Source organism: Tursiops truncatus, chromosome 20 (assembly GCF_011762595.2).
Source record: "Tursiops truncatus isolate mTurTru1 chromosome 20, mTurTru1.mat.Y, whole genome shotgun sequence".
Lineage (NCBI taxonomy): Eukaryota > Metazoa > Chordata > Mammalia > Artiodactyla > Delphinidae > Tursiops > Tursiops truncatus.
Window position 1 is genome coordinate 33,998,206 of NC_047053.1, and position 18,253 is coordinate 34,016,458.

Consider the following 18,253-nt stretch of genomic DNA (forward strand, 5'->3'; position numbering starts at 1 on the left):
GGTGCAGCCAGGGGAAGCCTCGCAGATACCAAAAAGAGAGAGGGAAAGACTGAGGTCCAAGAGTCAGTCCAGAACCCCTCCGGCGGTGAAAAACATAGGTTCCCCTTGATACATGGGTGTGATGAGAGTGGTGAGGGCGCATCTGAGGCAGCCCCGTTGCCAAGAAATTGTTCTCCACCCATCCTCAGCCAATCCAGGCTCAGCGGGCTGTCCAGACCCAGTGATGCTAAGGCCCCTTACCCCAGACTCCCACCAGCCTAGAGGTAAGCCTGCTCCCCCACTCCCAAGGTGAGCACTGGGCCTCCACCTCTCTTCTGTCATTCCAGCCCTCTCCAACTGCCCCCCTGCCAGAACACCTCAAGGAAGGAATCTGACCCCAAACCATCCACTAGCACCTGAAGATAGAGCAGGTGGGGAGATGCTAGCCAAGAGGTCTGTGTTGTTTTGGAGGGAAAAGAGAGAGGAGGTTTCTCTACACACAGTCCCCCCCCACCACACACACACACCCCTGGGGGGCTCCTGAGAAGGAGGGGACAGGTCTGGTGCTTTTTAACGTTCATGGAGAGGGTGGGTGATTAGCCGCAGAGAGGAGGGATGCCCTGAGCCTGTTCTTTTCAGAGACATTTGTTCCCCATCTCTACCCCTGAGAAAGTGGCCTGGGGTTACCAAGGGGGTGGGGGGGGTGGGGTGTGGGGGGATGGGGGTGGGCAAGATGTTCCAGCTCAGCCGGTCCACACACCTTGGAGGCAGCCCTCTATCTCTGCAGCTCAGAGAGAAAGGAAGGGCGGGGGATGGAGACAGCGTGCGACGAGGGGAGCTTCCTAAAGACCCACAGGGTGTAGAGGATGGGGGTTGGGGGGGACCCAAGCTCACATCCCTGCTTTGCGCACTAGAGGCAGCAGAGCTGCAGAGAGTGAGGGCGGTGCCAAGCTCCCCCCACCTTCCCCAAAGCAGAGTCCCGGTTGGGCTCTTAGGGGTTACAAGGGAGACCCGACATCTCCCACCCTGAGTCCAAAAGAGCCTCTGAGCTGGGAGGAAAGTGCCAGGAGAAGCTGTCAAGACCAGGGATGGCAGCGTAGCCCCCTCCCTTCTGGCAGTGGCGGGACCTAACGCAGCCTGGAGCTAGGCATTAGTCAAGCAGTGCTTTGTGCTAGGGGCTAAGGGGGAGAGGCCGTGGGGATGAGGGGGCTGGGGTCTCCCATGCAATTCATGACGGGGCAGAGGATAGAGGGCAGTGCTAAATCTATCTCCCTGGGATGTGGGGCTTGCATTCCACAAACCTATCCAAGGAGTACACATGGGGTGCTGGACCCGAGTCTTCCCCAGTGAACCGGCTCAGAGTCTCACTGTCCCCCCAATACTTTCTTGGAAGGCTGCGGTCTCCCATACCTGCTCTGCAATCAGGCGGGAGCACTGCCATAGAAAGGGGATGGGTAGCTTGGACCGGCTTAATCCCATCCCCCGCTTGCCAAAGCTCCTGCCAACCTTTCCCTCCACAAGAAAAAATGTGGTATAAAACTCCCCAACCCAACCTTAAGCACCCCGCATTGAATAAAGAACTGGGGGAAACGGAGGCACTCTAAGCATTGGGAACCTACTGAAAGGGTCTCTACCCTGGCTCTGGGGGCAGACGGCTTTCCTCCATCACATCTTTTTCTCATTCTGCACCCCTGACATCAGCCGCCGCCGGAATCTCCTCATTGTGCCTCCAAGCCGCGGGGTGGGGGTGGGGGGGTTAGGACCTGGTCCCCGCCCCCCAACTTCTCCCTCAGGGGCAGTAAAAACGTCAGCCTCAAGGACCAGGTCGGGGTGGGTGCCGGTGGGGTGGGGTGGGGGAATCAGACCCTAGAATCCACCGCAAACTTTGGAGCTGGGGCAGGAGGGAAACCCAGGAGATTGCGGTCCCCCCCCTCCCCCGTCCCCGCAGCTTCCTCCCCACCCCACCCCCCAAACTCGGAAACCAAACCCAGCTCGCTAACCGGCGGCGGGCGGAATAGAGCTCCCAGGCTCCCGAAGCTCCCCACATCTGGAGGATGACGACCCTCCCCTGCCCACATCTGGAGAGCATCCAGCTGCACACCAGTGGGGCGCGTCTCCTCTCTTTTCCTGGCCTGGATCCCAACACCCCAAGGAGGACTGAGGTGTGGGTACCGAGGTGGGGCTCGCCTGGGGTATCAGCCAAACCTGCTCCTGTCTCCGCTCCTACTCCGAAGCCCCCTACCCTCCTTTGCAGCCCCCCTCTCATCTGCCCACCTTCCGGGCTCACTTCTCCGACTCACCTGGCTTTTGGTCCCCTCAGGCGGCGCGGCCCGCCCCCCTGCGGCCCCCCAGCCCGGCAGTCGTGCCCCGGAGGATATGGGTTACAGACCGTGCGGAGACACCAGCTCCGCGGGCGGCTGTCCTGGCTCAAGTAGAAGAAAACCACCGGGGCCAGTGCAGGGTACGGCAGCCCCTCCGCCTCGGAGTCCACGCTGCCCGGGTCCTTTTCCGCCGACCCCGGCCCTGGCCGGCCCACGGCCCCCGACAGGTCGTTGAGCTGCATGAAGCCCCGGGGCTGTCCTGACTCCTCGGCGCCCGCTCCATCCTCCTCCTCGTCCATCCTCTGGCCAGCTGGGGCCCCGGGCGGTTTCGAGAGGGGCAAGGGGCGCCCCTCAGAGAAGGTGTCCTCACGCAACCGGGGGGCCCCGGCGGGGGCGCATCTGGGGAGCTCTAGGGCGCAGGCTGAGCCCCCGGGGGGGCCAGTTCAGCCCAGCTCCCCCTGCCCGCAGGGGCATGCTGCCCGCGGGGCGCCGGGTCGCAGGGAAGCCCCGCCCGGCGCGAGTCCCGCTTCCCCAGGGCTTCTGGGCCCCCCCGGGCCGGCTCCCCCTCACTTTGTTCCGGCTTCTTCGCTTCGCGCCCAGGCTCCGGTCGCCAGATTCGGCACTACCTTCGGCGAAGCGGCCCCAAAAGGGGGAGAGCGAAAGGGGGGTGGAGGGTGAGGGGGGCCGGGGAGGGGCGCCCCCTCTTCCCGCGGCGCAGCTGGAGCAGGATCTAAGGGGTCAGCATCGTCCCGGCTCCGCGCCAGCGGCGGCGGGGGAGGGGAGGAGGAATCTCTTTGGGGGTGGGTTTGGAGGGGGTGGGGGGCGGCTCCCTTCTCCACCCGGCGGCGGGCTCACGGTCCAGGAGGGGCGGGGAGGTGGTGGGGGGCCGTCCCGGGCAGGGGTGGAGGCGGAGATGCCGCCGCCGCAGCCGCCGCGGTGGCTGCCGCTGCCGTAGCTGTCGCCGGCACCACTGCCGCCTCCTCCGGCCGAGACGCGGAGCGAGCAAGCGAGAGCGGCGGCGAGGAGCCCGGCGCACACCACAGCTGGATCCCTCACTCCAACTTCAAGCCTCGGCCCCGCCTCTCCCCAGCCAGGCTCGCAGCCAATCGCCGCGCGCCGCCGGCCCCGAGCCGCACTCCCATTGGCCGGCTGCCGTGGCAGTGCGGGCGGGGGCACCGGGGAGAGAGCCACAGCTGGAATCCGGTTCCCACCCCAAAGTCCGGGACCGCCCCTCTCCCCTCCCCTTGGCCCTGGTGTCCGCTCCCGAAGACTGGATCCAATTAGACGGCTACCCAGACCGAACCCACTTTCTTATTGGCCAGTGGGGGCTCTGGGACTCCTCTGGAGGGAGCCCCAGGGAATCAGAGTATTTGGCGCGGGGTCCTGGGATAGCGCCGCCGGCCCCCGGGCATCCTTTGTCCAAGACCCCAGAATTGGACCGCAGCCGGAGGGCGGGGCTCAGCTCTGGGCGGGCCCGGTGCAGAAGGAAGGCAGACAGCCCGGTGTGAGGGGTGTGACCAGGGTCCTAGAGCGAAATCCTGGGTCTCTAACCGATTAATATCCCACCCTGGAGTTTGGCCTGGGAGCGGGACTGAGGAAGGGGCGAGCGGAGCGGGAAGTCCCGGGGGTAGGCCTTCAGGCTGGAGGAGGCTGGTCTTAGGAAAACGGGCGGAGCCCAGGGAAGGCTGAGGCATCAAGGTCTGGGCGTGGCCTCCACCAACCTCTTGAGCTTGTTGTTGCTCCTCCCAGGTCCATTTCTGCGGCTTTGACCCTAATCTCCTAACACTAACCCTCTGACCCTGATCTCATGTTGACACTCCTGAGCTTCAGGAGAGGGCTTCGTGCTTGAACACGTGGCCCCAGGCAGGTCACGCCGGCCCCAGAGCCCGGATCTCCAACAGCAGCTGCGGAGCAGAGGGATGTTCCTGCGAGGGGACCTGCCAGGGTCTCGAGTGTGTGGGAGGAGGTAGAAGCATAGATCTGGGCTTTGCCGACTCTGAACCTGCAAAGTTCCACCAAGCCCCCACTCCGTGCCTCAGTTTCTCATTCCCGAGTTCCAAAATAGCTCATGGGGAGGCTGTCCGCAGGACAGGAGATTGGCGGGGCTACTCTCCTTGCACATCTCCACCCTACCAGGAGCTGGTCCTCGATGGTCTGCTGCTACCCACGCGCGCGCACGCACGTGGACCCCGGCCCTCCTCCCGCCTCTCCTTCCTGAGTCCCCGGGATCTCTGCGCCCCAGCTCCCTCTTGCCGCCAGCTCTACCCCTAAAGGCTGTGGGTACCCGGGAGCGGGGTTCTGGGCGCTGGGGTGAAGTGCGGCGGGGAGGGCATCCCCACCTCTGCGGGAGGTAGACACAGCGGAACCAAGGAAGTCAGTTCCCTCTCCTGAGACTTCGGGGCCACTTACGCCACTGAGGAGAGGCAGAGGGATGGACCGGATGACCGCCTACACCCGCCATCCCCCCACCCCCACCCCCGACTCCCCGGCGTTTTTTGCTCCCCTAGGGCTGCGCCACCCACGGCTCCCGCCGAGCGGGGTGCGTGTCTCAGCCCCCTCCCGGGCGGGTTGCGGGGAGTGCAGTAGGGAGGGCAGAGCGGTTTCTGCCTCCTAGGTTGCCCTTTCGCCAAATCCTGCGCCGAGTTGTGCAAATGAGGCCGGGCTCATTTGCATTTCATGCTAATGAGCAGTTCCCTTAAGTGCCTTTCTCTCCTGGCGGGAGTCTCTGCCCTCATTCCGCGTGTGCCCGCGCCAGTCTTGAACTTTCAGTGGTCTTCTGGGAGAGGGGCCTATTTATGGTTTGCCCTCGTGTCTGACACCTTCCCTCTCGCTGGTCCGCAGTCTGCCTAGTGGCCTGCCCTTCCCAGACAGGATCAAGAGGCCCCACGGCTGGCACCGTAGGTAATGACTCCAATCATTCCCTCTTAACAGAGGGGAAAATGAGGCCAGAGAGGCTTGCCCAGCCCAAGGGTCAGGTTTCCTGATGGTCAGCAGGCCCCACACCTTCCTCCACCATCCAGACCACCCCCTAACCCCAACCCCCATCTCTGGGCTGAACCCAGTTCTAGAACATACGCAAAAAGGGGGGCAGATACATGCACCATCTGAGCAAATCATCCCAGTGCTCAGGGCCACCTAAGGCACCCTGACCCCTGTGCGGGACACCAGGAGATTCTGATATCCCTGTCAGAGATGCTCACCGTTGGCCTGAGTGGAGGAGGTAAGGAGGGAGACAGGACCCACGAAGAAGGCAAAGGGAGCCATGAAACCATCTTTAACTCCCACCCTCCAAGTCTCAGCTCTGACATCAGCTCCTCAGGGCGGCCTCCTTTGAGCAAGTATCACAGTGCCTACTAAGTGCCAAGGTGCTGAGGACACAGTACTAGATCAGACCAGAGTCCATAACCTCAGAGCACTTGGCCCAGCCCGGGCTTATGTCTGTATTTGTAGGAAATGGTTCTCTTCCCCTCTAGGCTCTGTATTCCCTGAGGGCAGAGGCTATGTCCATTTTGCTCACCAGTTTGGCACACAGTAGGTGCTTAATAAATCTCTGTTAGATGAATAACTAGCCTCAGGCAGACAGGGGGAATGGGAGGGATAAGAAATTCCTTTCTTTGGGCCGCAGCTGGTCTAAGAGTTGTCTAAGATCTCCTCTGATTTTAGGGGAGAACACCCATATAGGTCCTGATCCACCAGCCCCTCCAGCCCACTCCCATTCACACCTCCCTCACAGCCAGGACGGCTCCCTCAGGAACTAAGAGAATATTCCCATAGGTGATGCTCTCTGCTCAGCAATGATACGCTGTCCTACTTAGTCAACTCACAGCCTTGGGAGTTGGTGGCTGGGTGGGAGCTGGGAGTTGGGTGGTATTTTTTAGATAAGGAAACTGAGGCTCCAGGAGGTGATGAAATTACTTAAGTGACTGCCCAAACTATGAGGCCCTGTCTCCAATGACCCTGGCCCACAGTTCCTCCAGGACAGTCCTACCAGCAGAACAAGAGGGACCAGCAAAGGAGAGGACAGGCTGAAGACTTAAAACCCCACATCTGAGCAAGACTTGCGCTCAGCCCTGCCCTCTTTAGAAAATGCAAGCACTCCCGAGAGAACTAACCCTTTAAGGCCCTAACTCCTTCCTCTGAACCCATTTACTAAATCCCATTGTCGGGCGCATGCCTGATACCAGGGGAAGGAAAAGAGGAGACACAGAGCAGAAGGAAGATGGGATGGAGGGGCAGAAAACACCAAACGCACCCTCCTTCACAGCTGGACCTCCTGGGGGACGAGGAAGGCTTAGTGGTCTTTACTGCACGCTGAAGACCCCAGAATGAATGAGATATGTTGAACGGTTTCAGGCCAGGCTCTTACCCTCTCTGAGCCTTGAACATCTATCTATCCATATGAGGCCAAAGGTACCTGCCTTGCCACCTCATTCATGAGGGTCAATGGACAAGAGGGCTTTGCAAACTGCCTAGACCCTTCCGAAGCCAGGGCTGGGGCTGCCAAAAAGGCCACCTGTGCTTCACCATGCTGCACCCTCCCTCCTTACTGCCCACCAGATCAGGCTCTGCTTGCCCAGCCCCCAGACTTCCTGGCCAGGCTGAACAGGGTCCAGCCAGCAAGGGGACAGCTGACCTTGCTGGCTGGAGCCCTAATCCTCCCCAGATGGGCCGGTGGCTTGCATCAAGGGCCCAGCTGCCCAGACCCGGGTCCCGTTGACCGTATGTGGCTATGATTGACAGTATGCAGGGGGTGGCTGTGGTCCTGAGCAGACCTTGGAGTGATTCAGTCCAGTCTCCCAGCTCCTTCCAGCCCGGCTCCTCCCCACTGTTGATGTCCCCACAAGCAGTGGCCCCGTGCAGATCTCATCTCTAGCGGCCTCTTCTGGCTCTCTCTACTGCTTGGCTCTGGGGCTACAAGGGTACCTAGGCTCATCAGACCCCCAAAGGGCCCAGGGTTGGGGGTCAGCCCCATTATCCTACACTTGCCCTTCCCAAAGCATGCTTCCCAGTCCCCTCCCCCTGGTGAAAACTAGATGGGGGTTCCAGGGCCTATGAAGATGCTGGGTGCCAAGGATGGGGCTTGTGAGTATCTCCCAACATTGAGGGAACAGGAGGAGATCACAGGAAGGCAGAAGCTTTCCCTAAAGCAGGAAGGACTCAGGTTTGGAGAAGGACTTCCACCCCAACAGATGCTGCAAATGAAAGAAAACTCTTTCCCGGGACTTAAGTGAAGGCAGGCGGATGGACCATATGACCTCCTGCAGGAAGGCTGGGAGCTGGACGGATACCCCAAAAGAAGTGTCCTAGGTCCTGATAAGAGCAGCTCCCATAATGGACCAGAACATATGCAAATTCCATGAAAAATAAAACCTTATATGAAGCATCCCCCTGCCTCTTCCCCAGCTTAAAACTGGAGGAGACAATGGGAAGGGAGGGCAGGCCCCTTTCTTAACCCTGCCTGAGGGCAAGGATTGGCCTTTCCCCTCCCGTGCAAGTACACACCCACACCACTGGTGGTCATTACTGGTCCCCTGACCCCAGCTTCACTCAGGTTGCAATGACCATAGAGCGGGGCAGAGTCAGCCTGGTGACCTTTGAAGGTGAAAAAGGAATCCAAGGAAGCAGAGGGGGCAGCTAGGGGCTCCCAGAAAAGGGGACCTGGGCTGCTGGCTCCCATGCTGGAGCCCGAGGTCCCTCTCTTATAAGCAAGGCTGAGGCCCTGAGGTTCCCGCAGGACGCTGTTAGGTTTATTCCAGGGTAAGTGGGTGCCCATGGTGGGGCAGCGAGGACGGCCGAGGTCACCTGGTGACAGTGTGCTCAGGGGTGGCCGCAGGCTCTGCGGGGCCCTGCAGGGCCTGAGTCTCTGGCCGGCTGGGAAGCTCCACCTTCCGCCCCAGCCCGAGGTGGGGGAGGCAGTCACTGATGTAGCAGTTTCCGTAGTTCACAGGGCTCGGTGATGGGTATCGAGCAGGCCTGGTTCTCACACACGTAGGCAGTGGCCTGGTCTTCTAGCCGTCGCAGGGTACTCAGGAAGGGCAGCTGGCGGCACAGGAAGCTCGAGGGGTCCCCATCGGCCAGAATCAGCACCTGGGAGAGTGGCAGAGAGGGTCACCTGGGGGCACTGGGACACCGGCAGGGCCCACTAGTGGGTGTCTTCTCCCCAGGCCTTCAAAGGAGCCGGAGATACTGGGGAGCTGAGGAGGGGAGGGGGCCCTGGCAGGGGAGGAAGAGGGTGGGGCCAGGCTCACAGACCAAACCTTGTTAGGGATGTAGATGGAGTGGACACACTGCAACAGAGCCTTGGTGTCCTTGGCCTGGGGGTCTCCACAGATCACGATCTGGCCAGAACAGAAAGGTAACTCCAGTGACAGGTGCAGAGGGGCTGGACCCAGACCTGCCGGGGCTTCCCCATCCTCCTGCCAGCCACCCTATATGCCTAAGAAGAAATGGGGACTCAGCTCAGCACCCCCCAGACCAGCTGCCAGGAGGCCGCATCGGATTCACTGCTCAGCAGGTGAGAACATGCACGCACGCACACACACACACACACACACACACACACACGAGGCAGAGATATATAGACAAACATGCAAATATAAGCAGGCTAGCCTGAACACGGGGCACACACACTCACTCATACCAGCGCACACTCAGAAAGCCAGGCACACAGTCACAGACCTCCACTCCAGAGTCATACACACCAGAGGCACACGCACAGCAGTAACACACATAGAGACTTACACACAGACAAGCATATGTCTGCACGCACTGTACCGCTGACCCAAATACACCGACACACAGAGAATCACAGAGGCACACAGAAGCCTCAGAGAAACACGTCAGCAGCCACAGGGACCCACAGTTAACCCCTTCCTCTGACAGCCCCAGCCACAGGCCCTCACACAGGCACCTGTCCGTGCCGGAGGCCTGCTTCAGACACACACTCACACAGACTCCCCCATCTGCACTGAGCAGCCTTACAGACATTCCCTCGGAGACACCTATACACACACTCACACAGGGCCACACATTCATGGACCTGAGCTCTGGGGACAGCCCCTAGGACTCCACTCCATGTCTCTATTGCACCCCAGCTCCCCTCCCACCCAGGGTCCCGGCCCAAGTGCCCCACCTGCTTGAGGGTCTGCTGATGGGCTGAGAGGGCGCGGACCATCTCAGGCAACGCCACGGGGACACGGCGCATGCGCTCAGAGAAGGCGGCCAATAGGCACACACACTTGTGCATCCAGTCCTTGTGGCCCGTGAAGCCGTGCAGCCGAAGCAGGTTATGGGCCGACACGGAGTTGGCGCTGGGCTCCGCACCATCCTGGTCTGCAGGGTGCATGGGGGGCAAGCGCTGAGAGGGAGGGTCATCGGGTCCCAGGACCCTGCTCCAGGACTGTGGCCAGGGCAGCTGGAGGGATGGGGTAGAGGAGTCCCTGCCTGCCAGCTCACGCCCCAGGTCTGAGAGTGTAATGCTGACCCCAGCAGTTACTGACCCTTTGCGCGCTCACACGCATCCTCAACTCCACCTGCTCCAGGCTGAGCTGTTGGCTCCCAGGCTCCCCGATCTCCCTGCTGACACCTCCATCACTACCCCTCCCTCCGTCTCCCTCACCTCCCACTTTTAATCCATCGTGAACCTGCAGGGTCTGTGACCAGAATAGATCCAACCTGACCATTTCTCCCATCTCGTACTTCTACCTCGTCTGGGCCTTTGCTGATGCTTGCCTGGACCAACGCCACTAACGGCTTCATACCTGGCCGCCCTGTTTCCCCTGCCCCCATTCCCTTCTCCACCGTCGGTCCGAGTAATAGTCTTAAACCCAAACTAGAGCAAATCACAACCCACTCAAAACTCACCAGAGCCTTCCACTCCTTGCCACACCTACAAGACCCTGCAGGGATCCAGCCCCACCTGGGCATCCTCCCCTCACACGCTGACCTCTGCCCGCCCTGTCCTCCAGGGCACAGGCTGCCCACTCAGAGCCTCTCACAGGCTGTTCCCTCCACCTGAAATCCCTCTCCTGCTCCTCCAGGATCACACGGCCCCATCTTGCCCTCCAGCCCTTGGTTAAATGACTCCCCGGCTCAGCTGGGCCCCACCGTTGTTCTCTCAGGGCCCTTTCATTCAGCTAACGTTTATTGAGCACCTAATTATGTACCAGGCCTGCGCTAGATCCTGGGGATAAAGCAGTGACAACATCCTGCCTCCAAGACACTTACATTTGAGTGGGGGGAGAGACCATTAACAGACCAGAGGCATCAGGTGATGCTAAATGCCACTGAGAAAAGACAGGAACAAGGTACCTGATGGGCAGCTCCTACTTCTCCAAGGCACTCACAGTTTTAGCTATGTATTTGTGTGTGTGTTTTTGCTTTAAACGTTACCGTCTGTTAGTTGTCTCCCTTACTGAACAGTAAGCTTTGTGAGGGCAGGGATGAAGCTGGCCTTGTTCAATCTATCTAGGCATGCCGCACTGCCACGAAGCATGCTCACAGAATAGCTACATCAATCTTCATGTCAACCATGTAAGGGAATGCCAACATAGATCCATTTTGCATATTAAGAATCTGAGGGGACTTCCCTGGTGGCGCAGTGGTTAAAGCATCCGCCTACCAATGCAGGAGACACAGGGTTGAGCCCTGGTCCCGGAAGATCCCACATGCCGCGGAGCAACTAAGCCCGTGCACCACAACTACTGAGCCTGCGCTCTAGAGCCTGCGAGCCACAGCTACTGAAGCTCATGTGCCTAGAGCCCATGCTCCGCAGCAAGAGAAGCCACCGCAGTGAGAAGCCCACGCGCCACAACAAAGAGTAGCCCCTGCTCGCCCCAACTAGAGAAAGCCCGCACGCAGCAACGAAGACCCAACGCAACCAAAAATTAATTAATTAATTGATTCGTTAAAAAAAAAAAAAAGAATCTGAGGCTCTGAAATGCAACGAGACCAGCCCAATGTCACTCGGTTAATGAGTGGTAAAGCTGTGAGCCCAGGAGGGCCTGGCCCCTGCCCATGCCGGCCCTCCACCACCACACTGCACTTATGCCTCCCCCAGGAAAAACCAAGCCCCGGTTGGGTCCAGGACCCCGGGCCAGCTCCACATCCTCACTGACCGTCCTTCAGACGCAGGGGCAGGCCAGCCCCCAGCTCAGCCTCACTGCAGAAGTAGCCGCCACCCTGGGAGTCCCAGAAGAGCCTGTCCTGCGTGTCCTGCAGCCGCAGAGCCCACTCGAGCCACGCGCTCTCCTGTGAAGCCTCGTACAAGTCCAGCAGGCCCCGCACCACGAAGGCGTAGTCCTCCAGGAAGCCCCAGCAGGGCGGGTTGCTGGGGGGACAGGCATTGGGGAGGAGACAGGACAGGGAGAGAGGAGCTTTCACAGAGGAGGCCCTTATCACGTGCTTTTGTTTAACCCTCAAAATCTAGCTCTTGGGTAGGCCCCGTTAGCCCATTTCCCAGATGAGCAAATGGTCCCAGGGAGATTAAGAGCTCATAGCGGGCAGAAAGCAGAGCCAGGACTAGTGCCCACCCGGAGAAGAGAAGAGGGGAAGAGAGAAGAGCATGGGATGCCCAAGGAGGCAAGCCTTCCTGGACTGTCCGGCCCCCCACCTGTGCTCCACGGTCCCCCCAGAGCCTGCATAGCAGGTCCGCATTAGGCGGCCACTGGCCACGTCAAACATGTGCCGCTTCAGGAACTTGGCACCACTGATGGCGTAGTTGATCAGCCTCTCCTGGCCCAGGACAGCCCCGGTCACGGCAAAGCCAGACACCATCAATCCTGGAGGTAGGAGACACGAGTGGTTGTGATGCCGGCTGGGGCCCTCCCAGTATGTCCATCCCAACCCCCCAAGCTCTGACACCTCCCTGGAGCAATAGGGTAAGCGGGTAAGAGTCTGAGCTCCAGCGCCAGGCAGAGCTGGGCTCCTGTCCCTGTGTGGGACCTCGGGTGGATTACCGTAACTCTTGATTACCGTAACTCTCAGTTTGCTCATTTGTAAATTAAGGACAATGAACCTGATAAAGGAAGAATTACTGTTTAGCAGGTGCCTGTCATACATAAGGGCCCTTATGAAGGGTAATTCTATAAACGGATCAGGCCTCAGACAGCCACCCCACCGTTCCAGGCCGCCAACATCTTGCTGTCCAGGTGCGGCTTTGGCCGATGTTTCCGGGCCTGGAAAAGCTTCTCGAGGCCTGAGCTGAGTAAGGTCCGTACGGCCTCCACTTCCAGGCCAAAGCGGGCAGCAGTCAGCTCCAGTGAATACCGGACGGTCAGCACGCTCTGGCCCTGCAGCTCCCCCTTTGGGTCCTGAGGAAAACAGCCCTTGTCCGAAGGAGTCCACTTGCCTATCTGGCTCCAGGACCCCTCCCGTGACCCAGCTGTCCTCACCTGACCGGGGCTGACGTTGCCGGCCTCCGTGAGCCCATAGTGCTTCATGAGGAGCTGGCCCGAGGTCAGAGGCTCGGTGGTGCCCAGCACGGGCTCAGGGAGGAGATGCTGGACCTCTTTGGCTGTCCACACGTAGAAGGCACCCTCTTTGGGCCTCATGCCCCGCTCCGGGGGCGAGTCCCCGTCCTCTGCACTGTAGAAGCCTCCAGACTGTGGGGAGGGGAGACTTGGTTGGCCCCAGCCTTCAGGGCAGCCAGTGGAGGCCCCGAGCCCTCCCGCAGCCAGACCCGCCTGCCTTAGCGGACACACACCCGGTGACTCAGGTTCCGAGCCACGTACTGCAGGATGCCTTTGGCAACTTCAGAGTAGAACTCATCGCCAGAGATCTGATGGGAAGGAAGGAGGCTGTAAGCAGAGGGAACTAGGTACAAGGGGCAGTCAGCGTTCTCCCAGGAAGGGAGGGAGGGAAGCTGGGTAGTGGGCATATGAGAGGGAATTAGGGGTGAGGTTAAGGGAGAGCCTCAAGTCACCAGGAAAGCCCTGCAAAGGGGCAGCCAGGCGTTAGGAGGACAGGCTGGGTCTCTGCTCTGGGCTGGGATCAGGGGTCACCTGGAAGGCCTGTGAATAGGCCACCGTGAGCTGTGCCTGATCGTACAGCATCTTCTCAAAGTGGGGGACGTGCCACTGGCGGTCGGTGGAGTAGCGGTGGAAGCCCTGTGCCAGGAGGAACGTGGGGCTGGAGGCCGGTCCCAGCTGCTGTCCCCACCCCGCTGCCGCCCGCTGCCCCCTCCAGGGAATGCCCAGCCCCCCCTCACCTGCCCCACATGGTCTCGGATGCCCCCGTTGGCCATCATCTTCAGGGTGTGCAAGGCCATCTGCTGGGCCCGAGCGCCATCCTGAGTTAGCCGATGGCTGAGCCAGTAGGAGAACAGGAAGCTCAGGATCACTGCAGACACCGAGAGCAAGCGGTGAGAGACCGGGGAGGACAAAGGGGCCGAGCTCTGGGTGATCAGGACTTTGGCCAGGCTAGGCTTAGGGGTTCACGCAACAGGCAGTCTCTCTGGACAGGCTGAGGGTCAGGAGGTCAACCCACAGGACAGGTGATCGTTACCTAGGTCAGTATTAGAAGGTCCCTGCTAAGACCACAAGTCAGGGCTTCACTAGATAGCTACTGACAGACAGGCTGGGCTCAGGAGGTCACTGGCCAGACAGGAGAGTGGGAGGTTGCTAAGCAAGACGAGAGTCAGGAGGTCACTTACTGGGGTAGGCTTCAGAAGGCCAGGCCGGGGCTGGAGCGGTCACGGGGCGGGGGACACTGACCTGGCGTGGGGAACTTGGGGGCCTCGGCGAAGCCGCCATACTCCTCGTCGTAGCTCTCATCCAGTTGCTGGAAGCAGCGGCTGTTCGTGGTGACAGCGGAGGGTGGCAGCTGGCGGTCACCCATGCTGATCTCCGACCGGGCCAGCAGAGCTGTGGTGACACGCTGGCTGGTTTTCAGCAGGGGACTCTTGTTCTGTTTCCACTATGGGAGGCAGGGGCAGACCTGGAGGTCAGCACCGGGTGGGGGCCCTTGTTCCCTCACCCTTGACCCCCCGGCCCCCCACTCCCCAGCGCACACCCACCTGCTCCCGTATCCTCATCAACACTGTGCGGAAGCCAACGCGGGTCAAGCCATCCTCAGGGGGAAAATAGGTGCCCCCCACGAAGGGCTGGAGGCTGGGAGTCAACCACACACTCATGGGCCAGCCCCCACCGCTGCTGGTGGCCTGGCGGAGAGAGGGCCAAGGTGAGGGGAGCGGCCCCACGCGCACGGGCAACCGCCCCTCCAAGGGAAGACCACGCACCTGCACAAAGGTCATATACGCTTTGTCCACGTCGGGCCGCTCTTCCCGGTCAACCTTCACACTGACGAAGTCCTCACTGAGCAGGCGGCCAATCTCCTCGTTCTGGAAGGACTCCTCCTCCATCAGGTGGCACCAGTGGCAGGTGGAGTACCCCACTGGAATGGGGTCACGGGGCCAGGGGGGACCAGTGACTGGTCAGAGGGGGGCCAGCCAAAGGGCCGCGGCTGAGCCAGAGAGGCCCTGGCCTGTAGATTCCTGGGAGGCCCCCAGGCCCAGGGGACCCTTCCCTGATCCACCACCACTCCCCTCACCCAGCCCAGGGAAGGTGGGCGCAGTACCTGAAAGGAAGATTGGCTTGTTTTCTTTCCTGGCCTTGTCGAAGGCTTCCTGCCCCCAGGGGTACCTAGGCCCGGCAGGGTGGGGCATCACTCACTAGCCCGGGCAGGGGTGGGCAGTGGGGGGGTAGGAGGGGTGAGGGTCCAGCTGCCCCGGGAGGGCATCAGGAGAGGGACTCACCAGTCCACAGGGTTGTAGGCATGTTGCAGGAGGTACGGCGACTTCTCACTGATCAGGCGGTTGGGGACTTTCTGGGGTGTGGACCAAGAGCAGTTAGTCCGGCTCCCCTTCCCTCCAGCCGACATGGGCACCAAACTACCGACCGTCACGCTTCGGTTCTTGTCCTGGGAGGAGCTACCCCTGTCGTGGGCAGGCAGGTCAGGTGAGGAGTCTCCACCACCTCCCCCTACACCGCCCCCAGAGGCCCACCTGACCCCACCCTGCCCTCTGGCACCCCTCCTGGAGCCCCCTGTTCCCAGTCCAACCCACCTTTCTGAACCACGGGGGAGACGGTGGCCTTTGCGCTCCCCCTTGTGTTTTTCGGGGGGTGAGGAAAGGTGGCTCATTGGGGGCTCCCTGCCAGGTTAGTCTCCCCCAACCTCTCAGACCTGGCGGTGGGAATGGTGATGACTGTGAGGTCAGGGCGAGTCACAGTGAGTGGAATGGTCCTTCCGGCTCCATTCTCTTCCCCTCACCGGGCCCCACCCCAGGGTGGCTGGGCTGGAGGTATCCCTCTGGCATGCCTGCCTGGGTGTGATCTGGGCAGGGAGGCTGCCGGCTGCTGGGTGTGGGACTGGGCCAGGTGAGGGGCAATGAGAAGAAACTCGGCATCAGGGACTCCCTCACTCAACATCCACCCACTGGGCACTTCTGGGGGGCCAGGTCCTGTGCCAGACACCCCATGACCCCCAAAGAATCAGAAACTGGCCCTGATCTCAGGGGGCTCAGCCTGGGACAGTGGCACTGTAAGGCAGGTCTCAGAAATGACAGGCCCCTGCAGCATTAAGGACTGTGACAGGCCAGCCCAAGGTGCTTTTGGACAAGGACTCTTGGCCCAGCACTGGGGTTCAAGGAGGGCTTCCAGGAGGTGGTGTCAGAACAGAGTCTCTGGGGCAAGCTAGCCCTGCAGCTGGAGGGGAGGAAGGGAGGAGGGGGTTACTGTCTGGGCCAGGTCTAGGGAGCGGACTCGGGGAAGTAGGCACAGGGTCCCCTGTGGCCGGGCAGGCACAGGGGACCAGCGCCGGGAAGACTGGCCCCGGGGCCCCGCAGGCGCAGCGGCCCCCTTGCCCGCGCGTATCTGCGGCTTGCGGCGAGGCCCGGCGCGGAGCGGGTCAGCAAGAGGCCGCGGCACCGCCAGGCCCGCGCGCCCTGCATGGCTGCTGGCGGCCGACCGCCCGGACGCCGCGGACAGGAAGGGAGGGCGGGAGGGAGGCTGCGAGGGGCGGGCCCGGGCACCCGACAAGCCGCGGGTGCGTCTTCGCGGGGACCGCAGGCCACGCGGCTGGTCTCCGAGCGCCGCCCGGTGGTCGACTGAGGGACTGCAGACCGGAGAGGGGGACACGAGGCTGTACACAAAACTGGGCCGTCCCGGCTGGATCTAGACCAGCTGTGGCGGTTAACCCTCTTGAGTAGAAGATGGAGGGCTGTGAGGATGCCAGGGCCGTGGAAAGCTCTGAGCCGCCTGTCATTTTATCCAACCCTAGCCCGTTTTACAAATGAGAAATGAGGCGAGAGGCAAAGGTGTGGCTTGTCCAGGCCCTCCAAGCCAGGAGCTTCGCCTTTGCTCTGCCCACCCCCGACTCCCCAGGGCCTCAAGGTCCTGCTCAAACCCCACCCCCTCCAGGAAGCCTTCCCTGAATAACAATAACGAGCCAACTTTATGTACTATCAGGTACTTTACACATGTCTCATTTGCTACATTCAGTCAACATTTATTGAGTGCCCGTCGCCTACCAGGCACTCTGTTAGGTACAACGGTGGGCAGAGGGAGACCAGGCTCCTGCTCTCGTGTTGCTCACAGTCTGATGAGGGAGGCGGAAGCCAATCAGACAACCTGGCAAATGAATGTACAACCACCCACTGTGAGAAGTACCATGACTAGGTATGACAAGGAAACTGGTCTGGTGGGAGAGACGAGGAGGGAAGGCCTCCCTAAGGAAATCACATTTGTGTAGCAGCCTTCGAAGAACAAAAGGATGGATTCTGGAGAGGGCATGGGGAAAATGCTGGGGAAGCAAGAGGAACAGATGTGCAAAGGTCCTGTGGCACAGCAGTGAGTCAGGGCTGAGGAACTGCAGAAGCCATCATGGCTGCAGGACAGAGAGCACAGGGAAGAGAGATGGTAGATGAGGTTGTGAGGCTGTGGAGGAGGAAGGCAGGGGCCAGGTCTTGAACTGTCAGCAGGAGTTTGGTTACTGATGAGAGCAGAAGAAAGCTGTGGAAGGGCTTTAATCAGGGGAATGAGCCTGCATTTTGGAAAGGTCCCTCCAGCTTCCTGGTGGAGAATGGACTGGAAGGAGACAAGAGTGAAGCAGAAGGGTTCAGAGGCCATAGCAGGACCCAGGGGAGAGCTCTGGGAGGTCTGCACCAGGCAGAGGTGGAGATGGAGAGAAGGGGTGGACTTGAGGTCAGTGGGAGAGGAAACATCGTCAGCATTGTCTATAAGGGAGAGGGGGGTGTCAAGGGTGAAGTGCAGAGTGGGGCTGGTGCTGAATGGGGGGCATTTGCTGAGGAGGGGGCACAGGGAGAGACTCAGATCATGGGTTCATGAGGTCCGTTTGGACAGTTGGTTTGAGATGTCCTTGAGATGTACGTGTGGAGATGACAAGGCTCTGGAATGAAGAGGAGGGGCTGGTGGGAGAAAGGAATCAGAGTGGCTGCTCAGTGCAGACAGTGTGGGATCACCCAGGCTGACTGCAGCGAGAGGAGAGGCACGGGCTCAGGCCTGGGCTTGAGGAGCTCAGAAGTGCACCCGTGAAAGACACAGAGGGTCATGGGAAAACCAGGAGAGGGTGTTGTCCCAGAGGCAAAGGGACAGAGAGTTACAAGGAGGGAGGGTCAGACTCCGGAGAAGCCAACTGGGATGGGACAGAAAAAGGTCCACTAGCTTCAGCAACGTGGAGGCCATTGGTGGACTTGGCAGGTGAGTTCCAGGAGGTAATGCCGACAGTAGAAGCTGGTTGGAGTGGGTTGGGGTGGGGGGAAGAAAGGGGACATAGAGAGGAGGGGCACTTGATGCGAGGGGAAAGATGGAAAGACACTCTCAGGCTGGATGAGATTAATTATGGCAAATATCACAGGGAAGGAAGGATTCAGTTGAGAGAAGGCATCTGTTGATGTGGAGGAGAGAGACCTCTGAGAAGCTGGGATAGTGGAGTGACGG

General features: G+C 60.5%; 2 protein-coding genes across 17 annotated transcripts in view; both read right to left on the reverse strand.

The window, feature by feature from the left end:
• CACNA1G (calcium voltage-gated channel subunit alpha1 G) overlaps positions 1-4,335 on the reverse strand; it is a 63,813-nt gene extending 59,478 nt beyond the window's left edge. For 2 of the 13 annotated variants that reach the window (XM_073798163.1, XM_073798162.1), the window contains exon 1: positions 2,358-4,284. In XM_073798163.1, the coding sequence (XP_073654264.1) occupies positions 2,358-2,599 (242 nt within the window). In that variant the 5' untranslated portion in view covers positions 2,600-4,284. Of the gene's footprint in view, positions 1-2,357 lie in introns of all 13 variants that reach the window. The other 11 variants (XR_012328741.1, XM_033847346.2, XM_073798165.1 and 8 more) reach the window with 11 other exon arrangements.
• Positions 4,336-8,007: 3,672 nt separating this feature from the next.
• On the reverse strand, positions 8,008-16,264 carry SPATA20 (spermatogenesis associated 20). 4 transcript variants are annotated; one of them, XM_033848032.2, is made up of 16 exons: positions 16,163-16,264; positions 15,052-15,231; positions 14,874-14,938; positions 14,536-14,690; positions 14,314-14,457; positions 14,012-14,213; positions 13,507-13,637; positions 13,301-13,405; positions 13,003-13,077; positions 12,692-12,901; positions 12,418-12,610; positions 11,911-12,079; positions 11,417-11,628; positions 9,433-9,632; positions 8,558-8,638; positions 8,008-8,387 (listed from the first exon to the last, which is right to left on the reverse strand). In XM_033848032.2, the coding sequence occupies exons 1-16, from the start codon at positions 16,243-16,245 to the stop codon at positions 8,217-8,219; spliced, it is 2,376 nt and encodes a 791-aa protein (XP_033703923.1). In that variant the 5' UTR covers positions 16,246-16,264; the 3' UTR covers positions 8,008-8,216. The 4 variants fall into 4 exon arrangements, with proteins under 4 accessions (XP_033703923.1, XP_033703922.1, XP_073653230.1 ...); XM_033848031.2 differs by lacking the exon at positions 16,163-16,264 and adding an exon at positions 15,361-16,047; XM_073797129.1 differs by lacking the exons at positions 9,433-9,632; positions 16,163-16,264 and adding an exon at positions 15,361-16,047 and having other exon boundaries at positions 8,250-8,387.
• Between the last annotated feature and the right edge of the window lie 1,989 nt (positions 16,265-18,253).

Coding starts and splice junctions, on each gene's coding strand:
- SPATA20 (XM_033848032.2), bottom strand. CDS start 16,245: ATGCAGGGCGCGCGGGCCTGGCGGTGCCGCGGCCTCTTGCTGACCCGC. Junction 13,638..14,011: donor CCCCAAGTTCCCCACGCCAG/GTCAGTGTCCCC, acceptor CGGTGTCTGCAG/TGATCCTGAGCTTCCTGTTC. Junction 8,388..8,557: donor CCATCTACATCCCTAACAAG/GTTTGGTCTGTG, acceptor CCACTCTCCCAG/GTGCTGATTCTGGCCGATGG.